Source organism: Neovison vison, chromosome 12, assembly GCF_020171115.1.
Source record: "Neovison vison isolate M4711 chromosome 12, ASM_NN_V1, whole genome shotgun sequence".
Taxonomy (NCBI): Eukaryota; Metazoa; Chordata; class Mammalia; order Carnivora; family Mustelidae; genus Neogale; species Neogale vison.
Window position 1 is genome coordinate 129,162,522 of NC_058102.1, and position 12,968 is coordinate 129,175,489.

The following is a 12,968-nucleotide window of genomic DNA, read 5'->3' on the forward strand; positions in this document are numbered from 1 at the left end:
CAAAAACCTTACTCTGCACCACAAACAGGTTTTTTTGCTTCACACTTCACCAAAACTCCTCCTGCAGACTCCTGTTATCTTCTTGCTTTCATGACTTTCTTTACCTGCACCCCATCCACGCAAAAATCTTTCATTAGGTAAGAGCAGCCTCTTCCTGCTGGTCCTACCAAATCTGAGTATTTCTCTGTTAATGTGGTTCTTCCTGCTACAACACAGAAGTCCAATAAAATTCCTCTTTGAAATTACCCATCTGATCCAAAATCATACTTATCTGTGGATCACTATGGACCTAATCACCTTAACGTACTCTACCTAATTCCAAGAGTTTTAACACATTCCTTAGTTTCACTCACATTTTGCTCTTAACACATTCCTTAGTTTCACTCACATTTTGCTCTCGGCCAAGAACCTTATATGATGTTATACCATTCTCTCCTATAATAAACCTTAAGATATTGCTGAGAAGAAGAAACAGATTCACGCTTCCTCACCATTTGATCACTTTCCAGTTTGTCAGTGCACCTTAAAGTATGGTACCCCAAACTGCACACAAGGAGAGCGGGAACAAAGCAGAATGTTGAATGCAGTAGACCTATTTGAGACCACAGGTTTCTTAAAGAAGTAAGCCTTTCTGGCATGCCTGAGTGACTCAGTGGGTTAAAGCCTCTGCCTTCAACTCAGGTCATGATCCCAGGGTCCTGGAATCGAGCCCCGCATTGGGCTCTCTGTTCAGCAGGAGGCCTGCTTTCTCCTCTTTCTCTGCCTGCCTCTCTGCCTCCTTGTGATCTCTGTCAAATAAATAAACAAAAATCTTAAAAAAAAAAAAAAAAAAAGTAAGCCTTTCTGGAGAAGGCATATTGTAATTATAGTCTGAAAATACAAGTTAGACATGGAGAAAAGAAAAAGGATGAGGAATACTTAAGTGCTTAGAAATGGAGCAGAGGGAGAGAGGGAGAAAGGTTTCTTGCTGGGGGATGGGGTAACTGGGTGATGGACACTGGGGAGATTATGTGTTGTAATGAGCCCTGGGTATTATGTAAGACTAATCACAGACCTATACCCCTGAAACAAATAATACATTATATGTTAATTAATTGAATTTAAATTAAAAATAAATAAATGAATAAATAAATGGGAAAAATGGGGGAAAAAAGAGCAGTTGCTTTCAAACTCCCTCCCTCCCATTCTTCAGGGATGGCTAATTCACATCAATATAATTGTCAAGTAGAGAAAATAAAGTCTCATTTTGAGTCCAGAATAAGTCTCAGTTTAAATACACACACAAAAATTAGAATCTCTTATATATACAAACTTCTTATCCATCTTTGTGGACACTGCCTGAAACATAATAGAAGTTTAATAAGTATTCCATGAATGAATGAATGCTTACTTTAATCAACAAGGACTCTGGACTGCCAAGGTTTAGCTCTGTAATACTATATTAAAACTATGGGATTTACATGATTCCAAACAGACCAATTCTCAAGTAGCTTCTATTATAATCACTATGGATATAACATGAGCAAAAGTTTTTACCTTAGAAGAAACTCTTATAGTACTTAACAAAAAATTTTTAAGGGCTCAAAGCGTGTCTACATAGATATGAAGCAGGGAACTGATTCTACATTGTAGAACTAGAGCCAACTTCAAGAATTTGCATGTTATGACTGTTCTTTGTAACTGTAGAGCCCGGCTCTTGCACAAGAAGACATAAAGCAGTTATATTTACTTATGTTTATTTACTGAACCACTATTATATATGTTGTACATTGTAAGGATAAATGGGGATTATATGATAAGGCAAGCAGCAGATAAGGCATATGTAAAAATAACTGAATAAACAAAAATTTGGAATATAACCTATGTGAGAACAGAGATTTTTGTGTTTTAACTTCTTTTTTTTTTTTTTTTTTTTGTATTTCCAGGGCCTAGAGGAGCACCTGGCATAAAATAAGCACTCGATATTTGTTGAATGAATTACTGGAAGAGAAAATGAAGCTCACCCAACATTCTATGTTTTTTTTTTTTCAAGATTTTATTTATTTATTTGACAGACAGAAATCACAAGTAGGCGGAGAGCCAGCAGAGAGAGCGGGGGGGGGGGGAGGCAGGCTCCCTGCTGAGCAGAGAGTCCAATGCAGGGCTTGATCCCAGGACCCTGAGATCATGACCTGAGCTGAAGGCAGAGGCTTTAACCCACTGAGCCACCCAGGCGCCCCAACATTCTATCTGTTTCCCCACATTTCCTGTCCTCTTGAGATTAGGTGAGGTCATGGGACTAATTGTGGATAGGCTGTGGATGGAAATGTCATGTATCATTTCAAACCAAAGCATCAAAAAGCTCGTGCAGTCCTCCAGTTCTCTCCTCAACCATCGTGAGGAAGGAGGTCACATGTTCCAGGTGGGTGCGGCTGTAAGATGGTAAATATGTCATTATTCTGAGTCCTGAATGGCTGGTTAGAGCACGATGTCCTCTTTTCTATCAACCAGCGATAGACCAGTAGCATAAACTAGAAAAAAATTTTAAGCCACTGGATTTTCAGGATGATCTGTACCTTGCCATAGCCTATCACTCTATCCTTACTATAATACAAATAATAAGTGCTGTGAAGTTAATAGAATGTGTAACGGGAGGTTTTCAACTGGACTGATCAGGAAAGGCTTCCTAATGATGATGACCATTTATGTAACCCTTGAAGATGTAATATTTCCAAGAGTAGTGAGTTATTAGATGGAGGATATCTGTATCAAAAGCTTTTCTTTTTTTTTTTTTTAAAGCTTTTCTTTTAACATTATTGACATGGTTCATTTAAGTGATAAAATAACATGCTGAGCTGGTACTGTTTGCTGTGTTTCCGTTTACTTTTACTTTTCCATATAAAGTTCAAAATATTAAACAACTGAAGAAAACTTAGGAAAGAAGGGTGTTGATCTAGAGTGGTACAAGCAGTGAATTGCTACCTATCACCTATTCTGTGGGAATAAGGAACATGGAAGAGCTCTGAGGACAGGTAACTACAAAAGAGATGAAGGATGTTCCATTTCTTTTTTTGATTGTTGGACAGCACAAATCTCCTTTGTTTGAAGCTTACATAAAACCTTTAACATAGAAAAATACCCGGAGGCACATTTCTAAAAATCTGCCCACACAGTCATTTACTCCATATCAAGTTTTGTTCTCCCACTGGCTTACACTGTAACCTCAGAATTACAAATAATGTGTAATAAAATTACAATGAGGAAAACAGGAAAAAATTTTAAATTATTGACTTTGAATAAAATTTTTAAAATTTTTGTAAAAACATTAAATTCACAAAAAACTCATAAAATATTAAATAAAATAATTAAAGTAATAAATAAAATAAAATAAAATAAAATATAAGTGAAAGAAAAACCCAGAAGCTATGTCTTCCTCTCTCCCTGAGTCAGTGGTATTCAAGAAGATATAAGGCCTACGAACTACTTTTTCCACTTGACCTAAGAAACCGAAGAGATTACAGAAGTCATCTACTCAGCTCCAACTCAATGCAAGAATCCTTCTATAACTTTTATAATAATCAGAACCAGTCTAAAGACTCTGGTAGGGACTTTAAGACCAGAGAGCTTATTCATTCAGTGTAAAGTGGTTACCTACCTAGTTATTCCACTAGTGGGAAAGTTTATTCTTTCTCAGCTTTTATATATCTCATATTTCAACATTTATTTTGGTTTGCTTTAAGTTTCACTTCTACCATTTAGTAGTTGTGTCACTTTGAGCAAACTGCCTCACCAATCTGAGTCTTAAGTATTTTTTATCTATAAAATATGGAATCAATGAGATTGTAGATCTCTAACATCCTACCTAACATTTTGTGTTTTTTAAAATCTTTTCTGCATCTAGCAAAAACCTAAAAACTCAACTTTATATTCTGTCTTTGGACCTCTGACTACTTGCATCTTACACCCCCCTTTCAGAGGGCAGAAGGAATGGATTCTTTGTGTTCTATTGGGAGGTGTTTCCAGTTTTCTTTCTCTGTCTTTCTATAGCAGTAGAGTTTCAGCCTTACAAAAATTCAGACACACTTTCCCATCTCTTTCCACTTGTTTGCATACTGCCTACATACAGTATGTTTGCAAAATTTTTTAGAAAGTTCTTAAAAGTAAACTTTTTCGTCCCTTGGAGAAACTGTGTTTAACTCTGCCTAGGAGAACAGGCAACTCAGCTTGCTACAATTGCCTCAAAGACTTTTAGAAGCTTTTTTTCACTGCTAATTAGCTGTGAATGTTTTGTTTATTTGGTTTCTGACAGAGCCCCAGCAAGCAGAAGCAAAGGGGCTAGAAAGGAAGGGCCCTGACTGTACAGCGGGTGACCTCCAGGCTTGTCTACAGTTGTAATATCCATGGGAGAAGCTTTTTGGGAGGGAGGATGCCTCCATTTACAGATGGTTCTGTAAAGTGTAATTTTCCCTTTACTCTCTTAGGCAGCTTTTATTTTATTTTTTAAAGCAAAAGCCACAGCACTGTGGAGAAGATTTCTCTATTTTCTCAGACACTACTCCTAAGCAACCTATAAACCCTGATAGTGGTGTTGCTATGCATGCAGGAAATTTCCTACAGTAATTTTTAGTCTGACTGTATTCACAAAAGATCAGCTTGGTAGTGAGAAAAGATAGGGCTGGGACTAAACAATGGGAAAAACGTACAACTTTAGGCAACGTACACATAAGGGAATTTTATATTTTACAAATTATGTATCTAAGAAATGTAACACAGCAGGTAGAGAGAAACTTGAATGTTGAATTCCCACAGAATCAAACACACTATTAAGCACATAAATTCTGAATACCTAAGATCTGTTTCATCTCAGAAAGTATAGAGAACTATGAACAGACCATGATTTAGACTGGTAATCACTTAGGATATATGGCACTTACTGATTTTATATATGAGAAATTGGTGGTATTACCAATCTAAATTATTATGGGCCCAAATATATGAGACTCCAACACAGATAGGCAGTGACAAAAATAAACTAAGTTATAAGGGTTAAACTGAAAATACGCACATAGTATATTTCAATAATTGTTTGCTACTTTTATTGTTATGAATATGTTTCAGAACATACATGATAAATCAAAAAATATTCAAGAAGGGCATTTTGGAGGCCAGAAAAATTTCTTGGGATTGTAGGTTGAAATTAGCCAACAGAGAAGACTTGTTTAGTCAAATTCCAAGAGAATGTATATTCCCTTTGAAACTACCATGAGAACAGAAACAGACTAGTAAGATATAAGTATCACTAGGGCTAAACTTTTAGTGTTAAAATTAAATTCTAGGGGCACCTGGGTGGTTCAGTGGGTTAAAGCCTCTGCCTTCGGCTCAGGTCATGGTCCCAGGGTCCTGGAATCGAGCCCCGCATCAGGCTCTTCGCTCAGCGGGGAGCCTGCTTCTCCTTCTCCCTTTGTCTGCCTATCTGCCTACTTGTGAACTCTGTCTGTCAAATAAGTAAATAAAATCTTTTAATAAAAAATTAAATTTTAAGCTCAAAGTATATGATGCTTCTCTTGATATAGTCCAAGTTCCTTGTTATGTTCTAGTTCACATTCCATGTCTTCTGATCATTCCACTTGCTTTCTGCACTAAACATATTTTCTCAAGTTTTCCTAACTTCTCTGCATATAGTCATGCATTTAACTTGAATCTTCTCTCGTCGCTCTATACACAGGCAAACCTTCCTTCTACTCATCAATTTACAAACACTCTCTACATTTCTTTCTTTGGTTTCTCATCTTTCTACTTTTCTGCATATGTGAGTACATGAATGATGTGAAATATACATTTTACAAAATACATACACCTCAACTTGGATATTTTCTAATCTGGGAAATGTTTGATATCTATTTAACATTATCAAATACTTTATATGTATCAAGTATAATAGTTGTTAGTTTTCTGATCTTACTCTCACCTATCAATTCTTACAATTTTCCCATTATCTTTTTTAGAACAAAGGAAAGGGGGAAAAAAAAAAAAACAACAACCCAGAGTTGGAGGTAATAAGGACCTTCTTGAAAAGCAAAGGAAGCTGTCAAAGATTTACTTTTATCTCTATCCAGTCTGATCACAGAACAACTTTGGGTCTTTTCTGCTCACTATGCACTATAACTTTTCCACTAGTAACATTATGTATGTGTCTTTGACAGATGTGTGGGATGGAAATACTTTGCTGTCTAATCAATAAACTTTATTCTGTCTAAATGTCCTTTATAGATTCCCCATATCAGATTTATCTATTAGAGTATAAATTCCTGAATGATTATATACAGAGTTTGGAGAGTTGGAATATTGGCTCAGAAGACAGTAATGGGCTATGTGATATCTTCTTTTTTTAATAAAAAGCAGTTGTATAATGTTTTTCTTAGGTCTCTTTCAACCTCAACCCAGAATGACTGTATGGGAATTACTGTATCTATGAAATTATTTTTGCATACTACCCTGTACACAAAGTGGGCACTCCACTGTCAATGGTCTAGTCATCATTCAAGACTCAATTCAAGTGACTCTTCTTTGTAGTTTTCTTTGGTCACGGTATATAGAGACAATCTTATTGTCTGATAATCTACAGAAGTCTTTTATTTATATTACATGTGAAGCTTATATACCATACTCTATTACAATTATTTTAATTCATGTATTATAATCTCTACATGACATAAGGTCCCAGAAGGCATATTCATCTCCATGGCCCCTTAAGAGTGCCTTGTTCTGACATGTTTAATAAACTTTTACTGAATTGTCTAACCTATTTATCTAAATATATAACTTAAAAGAAGCTTTACATATCAAATATTGATGTAAATATTGTAATGTGTAATTTTTTGTGGGAGGGATAGAAAATAATTTAGATAAATTAATCAGGTTATAAGAAGTTTTCTTAGGGATCTTAGATGCCCAGTAATAAACAGTGAACTTAGGAGCATAAGCTGAACCAGAACTGCCAGTTTTCCAACTCCCACTGGATAACCATTCATGTATATGAAGTACAATAAAGGAATGGGTATTTAGAGGAAGAATAGGAGGAAAGAAGTTGGAGATGAACAGCTTTTGATATGATAAGGAGAAATTTAAGTATGGATCTGGCTAGTGTAAAGGCCATTTGCTAGAAGTCTCTGAGTCTTCCTTTGGACCCTCCTTCTTATCCAATAGCTCTAAACAGAATCCTTGCAGACCAGTTTTAATGAATTTTACGGAAGTCAAGGGATTCATAGACAGAAGTAAAATTCTCTTAACTGATATCTGCTTAACTAACTTATTGCATGATTATAGGAGCTGGATGTGTCGATTAATACTTGTTACTGTAATTATATGATTCAATTTAAGTATTATATAAAAGAAGTGAAAAGTAAGTAGAAAAAGAGAGTTGTTTCTATGAATACCAAGTAGATGCTTTGGGAAGCTCAATAAAAGAGTTGCTGAAAATGCTGTTAACTAGATATAAGTCTGTCAATTATGAAAGACAGGGGAAATCATAAAAATCTATAAGGATTATACAATTATATTGCTTTACAAGAGTCTAGTTTAACTCTTCTTTAAGAAATCAAGTGGAAGTTTGCCCCTAAAGAAACCAAGATTATAGATGCAGTATACACAAGGAAAAACAAAACAATGGCACTATATCACAAGAGTGGTGAATAAATGTAAAGTACATGCTTAAAACATTTAACGTCCTCTGTATCTTTTTTTTTTTTTTTTTTTAATATACTTAGAGCTCTAGTAGGGCTCTTTTTTGACTACTGCACCAATTACCAACCCAGACTGCTTTAGGTAAGGAGGGCTTCTCAATTTCGTAAGTATCTTATTTAAGACCTCATCACATCAAAGCTTTAGTATTGTGGGTAAGGCATATGTACTCACATTATACAATTTTACGGGTGATAAATTAATGCAAAGTTTACAGTAGACTTAAGAAAAAAAGCAGAAAACATCTAATCCCATCAGCAACTACTCAGTACTGCTTTGCTCAAGCTTTCTGTTTATCAATCTGCAATACTTTCACTTTCACAGTTTGTATCAGTCTACTGTATTACATTATTTCGTTAGTGAATGTGAAAAAAAAAAAAAAGAATCTTATGTCCCCAAAGCAGAATTAAAATACCATGTATTTGCTTTAAAAAAGGAGAATTGTCTTATTTTTATTCTTGGAATGAATTTATCAGAAAGAAAAAATTAGAACAAAATTTAAAAGAGAGATTTACAAAGATTTTTAAAACCTAATGCCTAGCATCTCAAAACTGAAAGCAACAGGTATCCCCAAGTAAGTAAAAACTTTAAAATGCAAACTGATCCTACAGTTTAAGAAAGCAGAGTTTCTAAAGAGATTACAATTTTTTTGTAAAATTCCTAATTTCTGTGACTATAAAAAAAAGGTATGGTGAGGCAACACCATCTGTTACCTCTAGATACCATGGGGAGATAATTAAAATAATAACTTATAAATCAAAGCCCTCTTAATATATTGGCTCTGTTTTTATGAATCACTCTGCATACTAACCAGGAAATGTTAATTTTACCAAGTAAATGTTGTTTCAAATGGCTTAGTTTAAAATTACAAAGAAATGTTTCAACTAACATTTTGTGTGATATTCTATTTACTCTGCCTCATGACTATAAATTCATCTATACTCTGGTTTGCTTATTGCAGATTCTAAAGCAAAAAACCCCCCCAAACAAAAATCCACACTTAAAAAAACATGAAAATATATGTCCTAAAATATTTTTTGGTCACATCCTCTCATACACATACTGGTATGGTAAATATACTTTACCTCTCTCTTATTAAGACACATACATAGCATATAAGGATTTTGGGTTTTTATTCAAATAAGTAAGATAATATGCTAAGCAACTTATAAACAAAAGCTTTTAAATTATCCAAATACTGTAATTTTCTCTATTAGCTATAAACAAAATATATAATTCTGTAAGCAAAAACTATTAAGATGAACTATTTTGATGGAAGATAGGTAAATAATTTCGCAAAGTTTAGAAAGAAACACACTAGCAATTTTAATTTCATTTTTCCCTCTAATATAAAATTTTTATTGTAAGAGGAAGAAAGAGAATAAAATGCAGAAGTTGGAATGATTCATTTCCTTAAATGATTAGGAAGAACAGTTCTGATATGTGAAAAGAAGTGGGTAGGACTGGGTAGGAATTATCTGGCTCTTTTTTTTTTTTCCCTAAACATTTTCTGAAATGAAATACTTCCTCCTCAAAATTAAAACTTAACCTCAAAATTTGTACACCCAAACTATTATTATTACATATACTTTTAAATGTTATGTTTATGTGTTGGGAATTTTCTAACCAGATGTAATAATAAAAATTAGCAAAGCAATAATTTAATAAAATCTACTTTGGTATGCTGAATATTGAAAAAATAAGAGAATTACCATAATGGTATGATACAGATCCACATTCTATTGTTTGATCAAGACCGACTAGCAACAGAAACTGAGTACCAATATAAGATAAAATATCTCCTCTTCAAGTCACAAATAAAATGGAAAGCAACGTATATTTTTGCATAATTATACAAATGTTCATGTAAAGTGTTTTTTTTTGTTGTTTGTTTTTAAATACTGTCTTCTTAAATGCATTAAAATAATAGGTGACTGGCTATTTGAGTCCTGTTCTTATTTTCTGGGTACGCCTTAAATGCTGACAGTGAATTAAATTTTTATTGCTCTTGTATCTGTCTTAATGATAGTATTTTTTTCTTTTTTCTGATGTCTTGGAATTCTAAGGTGTTCTAAAAGCAAAGTAAGAGACAGTTACAGGAAAAGATACCTAAATAATTTTAGAACTATTCTAAATAGATTTACACTTCTATCAATTCAATCACCATTATAAAGCACCCACTGTATATCAGCACTCAGATAGCAGACATGGGCACAAATTATTTCATGAATAATTAAAATGAAAGCATCTAATATTATATGAGAGAGGTATGCTTTACCTGGATTAGATGAGGCAATGCTTTTAGTGTAAGGCAAAACCAAATTCCCAGCTTGCATGGAAGCAAATCATGCCACTGTGGTTTTGTCAGTAATCTAAAGGGAAAAAACAAAAACAAAAACAAAGAAGCAAAATACAGAAAGAATGTTGGGAGACAAATATTTTTATAAAGATCATGAATTCTTTCATGAATTATGAAATGAATACCTGTTTCAACAAAAGTACGAGGAAATTTTTCAATGTAATACTTATGACCGTTATCACTACATTTGATGTAGCCTATCATGAAGTACATTAGTACTTTCACATAAGTGCTTTACTACATATAGCAACTAAGAGAATTTAGGCAAGATTTGGGGGAAGGAGACTCCTAGACAAGTTATAAAGCTGAAGAAACAAAAGCCCTCTTTCTAGCCTGGACTTTTCATCTGTTCTGCAAAATGAATTCTTAAACCTTATGATTACTTGAGCCATAAAAGACTAAGCATCATCAGAGTGTTCCCAAGTGCTGACAACCAGATATGAAGACTGTAGTATAAACAAACCAATACATAAAAATTAATGTCATTTGCAGTTCACTGAAGCATTACTCACTGATGTCATCAGAACAGAAGACAGGCAGAATAGTCTCTGATCTCCATCTCACATTGATCCAGTTCCTGCCCTGCTGTGTGAACTATTTAAACCCTTTATTTCTTTTTATGAATCGATATTAGAAATGGTATCTTTTTGAGTGTACTGCATATCACTGCCTTTCTACATATTGTCACTTCTGAGCTAAACACTAAAGTGATAGATTTTTTTTTTCTAGGAATACTTTATTTCTAAAGTTCAGTATAAAAATTTCACAATGACAAGAATTTGGGAGTTTGATTATTTAAACATATATTTACACTTTCCAAGAGAAAAAATCCTGTGGAACTTTTGCCTAAGATTAGGACTTGTCTCATAAACTATGGCACAGTACTAATCTTTCAAAAAACCTACTACAGATGTAAGTATTACATATCTGAAATGAATATATATATATATATATTAAGTTGAATCATATCAAAGACATTTTAAAAGTTTCAAATTACAAAATATTTTTATATGCTCCCACCTTTCATTTTTTTCTGAAGCACCAAGTTTTGATACATCCACACTCTTGCTGCCTGTCTTTTTTTTCTTTTCTCTTTTTTTTCTACTAAGCAGTTCATCCTTAATGTGGAAAGAATTATGGTTACAGGTTATCATTAACATGTACTCTTCAAATGTTATCAAGAGTCTTCTGTGAAGGGTAAACATTATAGAAGAACATTTATGCAAATGTATGTAGGGTCCAACATGATTAAGTAAAATCATCAATCTTTAACAATAACTGTTGCCATGGCATCCAGTTCTTAAACACACATGAAGTTCAGCACTGTCAGTCATGTGTATCTCCATAGCAATCAAAGTTTTCTAAGAGGAGAAAGCATTCAACTTACTTTTTCTCATTCATCCAACTTTAATAATGTCACTTCAAAAAGAATGAGTAAACAGATGCAAATGAGTAAACAATTTATGAATACTGATAAATATGTTTGATTATCTTTAGCACATAAATAAAAGTTCAGAGCTGAATAAACTATGTAATGGTATGTTAAAATAAGAAAAGTGTAATTTTTTCATCAACTGATCTCTGAAATTATAAAATTATACTCACTTTAAGTCATATATTTAAAACCTTTAAAGTAAACATTCTTTATATAAAAGGCTATAACACAAAAATTTCTAAAAATCCTTTTTACATAAAAAATATTTCTGTTTGGAAGGTGACAAGAAAGAAAACATGGTTGTACCTTTTAACTTTCAGCTCGCTATTCGGGCCTTCACAAAATTTTATGACAAACTCAAACGCCACATTTTTTAAAAAGAAGATTTTTTTCTTATGTCATGGGTTCTTCTTTACTTAGAAACACATTGAACAGTAAATACTGAGTATAAAACTTTTAGGGTAAGAAGTATATATAGAAAACTTGAAATTTCTATCAGTTGAAAAATAAAATGTCTGAAATTCCATGTAAAATTAAGGAGGCTAGATCATTTGATTTATTACCAATACTTACCAGTTGTTTTTCCAGGTAGATTGACCAAACCACAGCATAATGACCCACCGTGAGAATAATGAACAAAAGTAATGCCAGCTCAGCATTGCTCATTTTTCTCACCCGCCTGTAGTAGAATACAGGCTGTCGCCAATCTGGAAGTCCATTGATCAGAATATCATCATACCTACAGTAGCAAATACAACAGTTTTTCATGGGGAGTTTAAAATAAAAGCAAAAAAATTAATTCATGCCTATACTTAAGAATAGGAAAGAGAAAAGAATTTTCTCCAAAATATATAAAACTTATGTAGATTATTAGCATTACAATGGCCTATAAATTGAAAACACTGCATATAGTACAGTCACAGACAACCTTCAAAAAGATACACAATAATATACTGTGGATACCAGACCTGTGTTTTACAGCACCCCAATGACGTGACTTCTCGAATGACATCTAAACTAACGAGACATATAGTCTACTTCTCTATCACAGTCTGCAGTAAAGACCCTACCACACAAGTCAGCAACAAAAGGAAAGATCTTAACGGAAGAAAAATCAAGATAAGAGGCTCTTTGTTACCATGAATTATATATTAATTGAACCAAATTCAGGATGAATTTTCTAGTCTGTGCTATTATTTCCAACCCTGTACTATAGTTTAAGGTTGAAATATTTATATATACTATTTTATCAAAGCTTCTTCATGATTAGAAGCCTATGAGTACCTTTTAATTTTGTATTGCTCAAATTCCTTTAAAGAATAAAGTTTCCAAATTAAAAATAGATGGGAAACAACCAGTGTTTATGTCAGATTTCTCAATAAAACTGTTTATTTGTAAACATTTAAGTGGCAATTTCCTCATTTTTGGCTTTGCTGGAAGGAAAGAACATAACAA

The 12,968-nt window shown here is 33.4% G+C and overlaps 1 protein-coding gene across 1 annotated transcript in view; it reads right to left on the reverse strand.

Moving 5' to 3' along the window:
* The window catches only part of DNAJC1 (DnaJ heat shock protein family (Hsp40) member C1), a 228,442-nt gene that overhangs the window by 142,110 nt on the left and 73,364 nt on the right, over positions 1 to 12,968 (reverse strand). The window contains exons 4-6 of the mRNA XM_044228968.1: positions 12,087 to 12,252; positions 11,099 to 11,196; positions 9,998 to 10,091 (exon numbers count right to left, since the gene is read on the reverse strand). Coding sequence (XP_044084903.1) covers positions 9,998 to 10,091; positions 11,099 to 11,196; positions 12,087 to 12,252 — 358 coding nt within the window. The remainder of the gene's footprint in view (positions 1 to 9,997; positions 10,092 to 11,098; positions 11,197 to 12,086; positions 12,253 to 12,968) is intronic.